General features: G+C 41.3%; 1 protein-coding gene across 1 annotated transcript; it reads left to right on the top strand.

Annotated features, from left to right (window-relative positions):
• The first annotated feature begins 3,400 nt into the window (after positions 1–3,400).
• LOC149684699 (uncharacterized) lies at positions 3,401–7,519 on the top strand. The gene is made up of 4 exons (XM_089870890.1): positions 3,401–3,421; positions 5,894–6,607; positions 6,787–7,285; positions 7,398–7,519. Exons 1-4 carry the CDS (start codon positions 3,401–3,403, stop codon positions 7,517–7,519), a joined length of 1,356 nt encoding a protein of 451 aa, XP_089727016.1.
• The last annotated feature ends 467 nt before the right edge of the window (positions 7,520–7,986 follow it).

The raw sequence follows: 7,986 nt of genomic DNA, 5'->3' as shown, positions 1-7,986 counted from the left end.
GATATTAGAATTAAAACTGTAAGTGAAACATGGGGACTTCGCAAAAAGCTACGTTATGGAAGGAGTCTTGTTTATGTACACATCTATTGATTGATACTTGTTTTTTAAGATAACTAAGTTTGCATCTTACGGTGGTAGAAAATTGCCTCAATGTTGCAGGGCGATACTAACAAGAGTATTCTCGCACAAGGTAGTTCTCCAATTTAATTGGATTGGTGTAAACGGGAAGTATGCCTTTGAAAAATTACGCACGAAAAACGTCATAATTGGTAAATATCCACAATTACCCTATTTTTGGAAAGCACTTCCCTAGAAACATATTAAAATTGCTGTATATGTGCAGGTGCTGTTTTAAGAAACATCAAAGGAAGCAAAGAGCTGGAAGTTGAGGACGTAATGAAAAAGTGGGTTAGACTCTCTGGTGACAGAGACGGTGGAAGCGCAAGGCGAGAAAAAGGAGGACGCAAACGAAAATGTTCTGACGACGAAGACTACCTAATTCAAATCAATGCTCAAAACTTGTATCTTTCTTGAATAAAACTATGCATTTCAAACGTGTGTTTATTACATTTCATTCTAACATTTAAACTGCAATCAATTTTAAATAAATAGCATTGTCAGCACGCTCTAGTTAATAGTAATTATAGTTTAGAGTAGAAGTAACCATGTCGTACATGGTAAATTTGAGATGGAAACGAGTATGTATAGGCTGACAAGAGAGGTCGGTGATGGAAGGAAAGTGGTAAGGATCGAAAAGAGTTAGTAATGGGAGGAGTATGTAGGAAAGGGTTAGGACCGGTAATGGTCCGTAAGTAGAGGCAAGGAAACGGATTAGAAGCGGCAAGGAGGCGGGTGGTCTGGAGACTGTGTAGAAATGGCAAAGAGGCGGGTGGTCTGGAGACTGTGTAGAAGTGGCAAAGAGCGGGTTCGAACCGGCTAGGAAGTGAGTTAGAAACGGCTTAGAGTCTGTAAGGGCGGTAAGGTGATGGCTAGATGGCAGAGAAGGCGTTTCGCAGGCATTAACAGACGGCAGGGTGTCGGGTAAGAGACGGCAAGGTGTCGGGTAAGAGACGGCAAGGTGTCGGGTAAGAGACGGCAAGGTGTCGGGTAAGAGACGGCAAGGTGTCGGGTAAGAGACGGCAAGGTATCGGGTAAGAGATGGCAAGGTGTCGGGTAAGAGACGGCAAGATGTCGGGTAAGAGACGGCAAGATGTCGGGTAAGAGACGGCAAGGTGTCGGGTAAGAGACGGCAAGGTGTCGGGTAAGAGACGGCAAGTTGAATTGGATAAGACGGGAAAGACGCGTCATAGAGTTGGTAAAGTGCCTGTTCAGTCTAATTAACTTCTACTTTCCCCGGCACTAAGAAGTACTACGGGCCAAGTAGGACATTTCGACTCGATAAAGTGTGGTGAAACGACACTGCTGGCCAACACGCGCCCAGAAGCAATTGGCCCGTTTCTTTTGTGCTACTAGGGAACTTGTCAGTCCGAGAAACCTCCTGACGTCGTGGACGCTGGTTGGTTGTGAAAAATGTTGGACGCATTCAATCTACCTTTTCCCAGGACGTATACCATGCTGACCAACTTCGAATCCCAGGTAATCGATTTCATTGCGTAGGAAAAAGCATTTCCGCAGGTTCAAGGTGAGGTTGGCGTTTCGGAAGACGTCGAGAATTTGACGTAGGTGGTCGAGGCCTTCTTCAACTGTCGTTGTTGGTATGAGGATATCATCCATATACGCTACGGCGATCGTGAATCTCAACGGACCAAGCACGGCATTGACCATCCTCTGAAATACTGCTGGTGCGTTCGTTAGTCCGAAAGGCATCGTCTTGAAGTTATATTGTCCATACGGTGTGATGAACGACGTTTTATCTTGGGACTCTTTATCGACCGGGATCTGATAATATCCTGAAGCCATGTCCAGAGCGGTGAACCATTTATTCCCGCTAAGTCTTTCGAGCTGGTCATCGATAAGAGGTAATGGATAGGCATCTCGTTTCGTAATTTTGTTTAACCCTCTATAGTCGATGCAGAGTCGTTCATCACCCGTCTTCTTTTTGACCACCAGGACAGGACTGGAGTAGGGATAGAATGAATCTTCGATTACGTTGGCCTGTTTCTATTCGGCAACCATGTTCCGGACCTTCTCTCGTTGACTGTGAAGTAAACGATAAGGTCTAAACGTGACGGGTTGGTCAGTCGTCAGTTCGATCGTCATTTTCGTAGCCGTGGTCCTTCCAAGCTCGTAGATGTTGTCTGCAAAGCAGTCGCGGTACTCGGTGATGAGATCATGCAAGGACTGTTTTTGTTTAGCCGATACTGATGGCCCAACGTTGACTTCGGTTATGTCTATCGGTCGCCTTTTACGCTGATCAGTGGCCAGGACCTGAAGTATGGCAGGGTCAATAGACTGTTCTTCGCACCGGTCCACTCTAAGTTCCCTCTGATTGGACTTGAACTGTAAATCCGTGTTCGATACGTTGACGACTGGTAGTATGGTGCATCCATCCGCATCGATGTTCACTATGCTTCTGGCTATGTAGTGTTCTCTCCCAGCCTGTGTTCGTAGCTGGGCTTCGACGTAAACATCCTGATCAAACCAGTTTTCCTCCGTCGTATATAACGCAACCAAACCAATGTAATTGGGTGGTATGACGGTGGCTTCTTTTACCGATAAGCTGACATTCTGTTTGGGTAGTTCTGGTATTTTCATCTTCGTCAGACACTCGTCGTCGTTATCGTTAGTATCATGTTCTTCGTTGAAAAGTCGCGTTGCTTTTCTTCGAATGACGGTGACATGTGGTTTATCGGTGAACGGCTGTTCGACGAGTAAAGGTATGGCTTGAGAGGTGCTGGGTACTACGTAAACTTCAACTGTCCCGCTGGCTTGATCAATGATAATTTCATCCGTAAAGACGCCGATCGGAATAACACGGCCAGCTCCATAGCTGCCTATGGTGCAATTAGATGGTGGTTTTTGATATTCCAGCTGAAGTTCAAGGGCTTTGTCCAGACGGATGGTAACGCATTGGCTTCTCAAATCAACGTACGCTTGAATAGGGTGACCATTGATGGTAGCATCCTTGAAATATTTCAGGTTCGTGTTTTGATTCGATGTATTGTCGTCCAAATGCGCTGACGTGAGATTGGATTTCGATTTGCCTTTGTCCGGACAGTTATCTTATACTGGAATGAGCTGATCTCCGTCACCCCATCGGTGTTGTTGAACTTGAGACGTCCCCTGACCACCTTGTGCCCCGGGTTGTTGGATCGTAGTGACAGCGGCAACGGCTTGTTGAACAGCGGTGGTTATCGCGGCTTGCATGACATCCTGTAGTTCTTTTGCGGTTAGGGTGGCCATGGAAGCGTCTTTAACGGTGGATCGTGTCCCAACAACCATGGAACGTATTCTAACTCCGGTGTTGAACCGAAATGGATTGCTAATCCCACTTCTGATTTGTTAACTTATGTAATTAAAGTGAAAACGAACGTTCTCTCATACCAAGATTTAATTTAATGTTTTTAAATACAAGTTGGGAAGCCAAAATGAACCTCTCCGAGCCGAGACGTATTTACTTTCTAAACACAGGTCCACCAGCCAATGAGATAAACCGGAAGTACATAGTTCAAATTGGCGAAATATTGCCAAGGTCTTTAGCAAAGGCTTAAGCGTTTAACAATTTCCTTTGTATCCTCAATAATTCTAATGAGGACCTAAAATGTTTCAGTGAAGGGTGTATTTAACTTTCGGCTCACTCTGAACCGTTAACACCTCCTATAAGATGAGGTGAAACAAGGTCATTTCTAGTATAAATCTAGGGTATCTTATTTCACAGACCCAATCGTTTCAACACTTGTGGATAGATGAAGAATTAACATCCATATTATCTATTGAATATAAAAAATGCGTTTACACTATATATAAATGTAGTAAAGCTGAATTAAAAAGTAAACACCAAATTTGAAATGTTAATACCAAAAGATGTTCTTGGAATTTAAAGATGAAACAGAGCTTTATAGCTACACAACTACTTAAAGAATCGTAATGCCGAAAAATATTTAAAATATTTCCATTTAATATTCTGCAAAAAGGAAATGTTATCGTTTTGTAAGAGATCTTATCATCCTACTCGCTTTATATTAACTTTGATGTGCGTGTAGTGTTTCGACTCGGATGCAATCTTCATTACTCGTTCTATATAAACTCTCACTTGTGTCATTACATAGAAATAAGTTTATCTTAAATAATTAATTAAATATTAATGATATTAATTATTTTAATCGCCAGTAAATAACTTTAAAAATAGTTAAATCGTTTTAAATAAAGTTGTTCATAATATCTTTCGAAACTTTGCTAATATTGACGTTTAAAGTGAAGGGTACCCTTCTTGCCCGCTTTCTTCAAATTTTGGGGTATATATACGATCCGTTTCCATTATAATAATAGATAAAAACGCATTCGCGTGAACCTTTGGTGGAAGCCCTGCCATTGGGAGGCTAGACGTTTCTCGTAACCCTAGCTGATCGCCGCGTATATCTTAAAACCAAATAATAGATAAAAGCGCATTCGCGTGAACCGATGGTGGAAGCCCTGCCATTGGGAGGCTAGACGTTTCTCGTAACCCTAGCCGATCGCCGCGTATATCTTGATACCAAACGATGACGGTGGAAAAGAAGCCAGAGTGTACTGACCGGCGTCCATGTGGAATGGACAAAAGACCTGAAGATGGTGGTGCATAGAAGCTGGTGTCAGTGTGGAATTGACGAAGAACAGAAGATGGTGGTGCATAGAAGCTGGTGTCAATGTGAAATTGACGAAGAACAGAAGATGGTAGTGCATAGAAGCTGGTGTCAATGTGGAATTGACGAAGAACAGAAGATGGTGGTGCATAGAAGCTGGAGTCAAGATAAAATTGACGAAGAACAGAAGTTGGTGGTGCTTGGAAGCAAGCACGTACAGACTAGTGTCCATGTGGAGTGGACGAAAACCAAAGCTGGTGGTGTTGGAACTCAAGTAGAATAGCCAGAGGAGACAAACCCAAATTTCCGTGAACTGTCAATGCAGTCCGGAAATTGGGAACACGTTTGCTCCGATACGCAAACTGCGAACGCGGTCACGTGGGGTCTGACAGACAGACACGGCCGGTGTAATACCTCTCACGTGACATACGTCACTCGGAGAGGTAAAAAGTGAAAAAAAAAGTTACAGTAACGTAGCGGGCCGGTCTCGAACGACTATATCTCGATTACAAAATATTTTCCTTATATATAGCTTAACACAGCGGGTTTAAATAAATCGTTAGTGTATTAAAAATAGTTAGTCTACAGTTTTTTTTCATGAACGATAACATGTGAATGCATCTTGATAAAAAATCTAGGCCCGGCGCGGCCGTGTCTATTTTGGCCTGACGGAATTTGCATCACAAAAAATAGGCGAAAATATCTGGCCGTTAGTTCACTTACTATTTTGGCCTGCTAATTCTGACGCCCGAAAAACAGGCCTAAATAGTAGGGCCCGCGCGGCCGTGTCTATTTTGGCCTGAGGGAATTTTAAGCTCAAAAACAGGCGAAAATAGCTGGCCGTTAGTTCACTTGCTATTTTGGCCTGATAATTTTGACGCCGGAAAAACAGGCGTAAATAGGAAGGTCCGCGCGGCCGTGTCTATTTTGGCCTGGTAATTTCGCCGCCCGAAAAACAGGCTTAAATAGTGTAGGAGGACGACGGAGCTATTTAGGCCTAGCCTGAAAAACAGGCCTAAATAGCTCCGTCGTCCTCCTACACTATTTAAGCCTGTTTTTCGGGCCAAAATAGTAGGCCGCTTAGGGGCCGGCTAATTAGGCCCGAAAAACAGGCATAAATAGCCCATGGACTATTTCCGCCCCGAAAACAGGCCGAAACAGACACTACGAAAAGCGCATTACTTGTGCCACAGCTTGTTGAACAACCCAATATTGATGACTGTATCAATGATGATAATGAGGTTATAGACAACGAAGCAAATTTTCAAACTAAAAAGGTTGAATATGAGAACACTCTAAACAATTTACAGAAAGAGGCTGCCTTAATGATACTTGAGCTCCGCGAACATCACAAATTGCCTCTAAATGTATCTACTAGTATTTCCAATAGTTTTGCTGGATTACTGGAAAATTGTATTGAGGCCTGTATGAAATTTACAGCGTCAAATAAGGATAATGAAACTATTAGTGAAATATATGCCTCTAAAATATCGCTTACTGTTTTAGGGGTTGTTAAAAGCAACTTTCTTCTTGAAATATATTGTAGAGAAAATTTAAATTTAGTTGAGCCCGTGGAGTTTATTCTGGTAACCGAAAGAATTGGTGGAAAGACATATAAAAATAGATTTAGCTATGTACCTATAATATCAGTCCTTAAACATTTACTTTCTCATTGTGACGTTTGGCGGGAAATCACAAAAGAGGAAAAGGAGAATAGTTCGCATTTAATCACTGATTTTGATGATGGTGAAATTTGTAAAAGCAACCCCCTATTTTCTAACAATCCCCGCTGCTTGAGGCTTCATTTCTATTTGGGTGAAGTCGAGTTAAACAATCCATTGGGAGCTAAACGAGGGAAACTTAAGGTTACCCTTATTTATTTTATGCTTGGAAACTTGAATCCTTTATATCGCAGTAAACTGAGCTGCATTAAATTGCTTTGGTTGTTAGGTACCCGTTAGTAAAAAAATACGGTTATAGTAAGATTTAAAAGCCACTCTTAGATGATTTAGAAATTTTACAGACATGTGGCTTTGATTTTAAGGGAATGATGATTAAACGTGGATTAGCTTCTATTTCGGGTGATAACCTTTCAAGTCACAGTATCGGAGGTTTTATGCAATCATTCTCTACCGGCCGTATTTGTAGATACTGTATGACGAAAAAAGAAAACATTTCTCATTGTTTCGAAGAGAAAAACATGATTGTAAGAAATGAAGTTGTACACGCTTATCACTTTGATGCAATTCTAGATAACCCTGACAACTGTTCTATCTATGGAGTTAAAGGTCCCTCTCCATTTGCTATTCTTCCACATTTTAAAGTTAAGGAATCACTTCCTCCTGACCTCATGCATGACTTTTTCAAAGGAGTAGCACCAAAAGTAATGAAAGTTATTATATGCCACATTATCAAATCAGGTTTTTTAGACTTAGATGGAGTTAATGAGAAAATACAAAATTTTCCCTATGATAGTTTGCATTTAAAAAACAAAAGTGTACCCATATCCCAACACGTTCTCAAAGGAAAAGGATCTTTAATTGGTACCGCAGCTCAAAAAAAACCCTCTTTCATCTTTTCCTTTCATTTTTGGTTCGTCAGTTCCGTATGATGATATATTTTGGCCCATGCTTTTAACCCTATCAACAATTTCAGAAATAATAACAGCTCCTGTAGTAAATTTGAACTGGCTACCGTACTTGTATGATCGACTAATTGAATTTAATGAGATGGATAAAGAAATTCCTGATGCAGCATTTACACCCAAAATGCTTTAACGTGTAATTTCAGGATTATTCAAAATTTAAACTATTCACATCCATTTATTAACTTCTACCAAGCAATACCTAAAAATTCCTCGTTACACTAAATTTTAAATTCTTAAACCTCACCCTTGACCTCCTTTGTGGAGACACGGATACATTCACTCTATAGTATTGTCCGTAGGACCTAAAGTACATAGAGCTGTGCAGGTGTTGACCGTGGGTACCGCTAAGCTTACATTGTTAACCAGTTTAAAAATGAAAAGTAACGGTCCATTCCCCTCACGAACTTTAACAACCCTATCGGGGGAAAACCAAAAAGGCGAGGATTTGAACGTTGCCATGTTGTTGAAAAATAAGTCTTTTGTTATATGTTTTTGTAAATATCCATGAACTTTTATAAACCTTGTAAACTAAAAAGCTAATACGAGTGCAACGCGTCAATATGACTGGTGCGCGAGATGAGATTTGGGTGATTTTGA

The sequence above is a fragment of the Phalangium opilio genome, unplaced genomic scaffold (genome assembly GCF_054372755.1).
Source record: "Phalangium opilio isolate 3A_F unplaced genomic scaffold, DU_Popi_V2 ptg000032l_1, whole genome shotgun sequence".
NCBI lineage: Eukaryota > Metazoa > Arthropoda > Arachnida > Opiliones > Phalangiidae > Phalangium > Phalangium opilio.
This window is presented reverse-complemented; position numbering and strand designations above follow the sequence as displayed.

What these genes read in the sequence shown, in the direction of transcription:
- LOC149684699 (XM_089870890.1), top strand. Translation starts at nt 3,401, where the DNA reads ATGGAACGTATTCTAACTCCG. An exon ending in TGGAACGTATTCTAACTCCG is followed by an intron (nt 3,422 to 5,893) that starts GTGTTGAACCGA and finishes CCCCGAAAACAG; the next exon opens with GCCGAAACAGACACTACGAA. An exon ending in AGGAAAAGGATCTTTAATTG is followed by an intron (nt 7,286 to 7,397) that starts GTACCGCAGCTC and finishes CAACAATTTCAG; the next exon opens with AAATAATAACAGCTCCTGTA.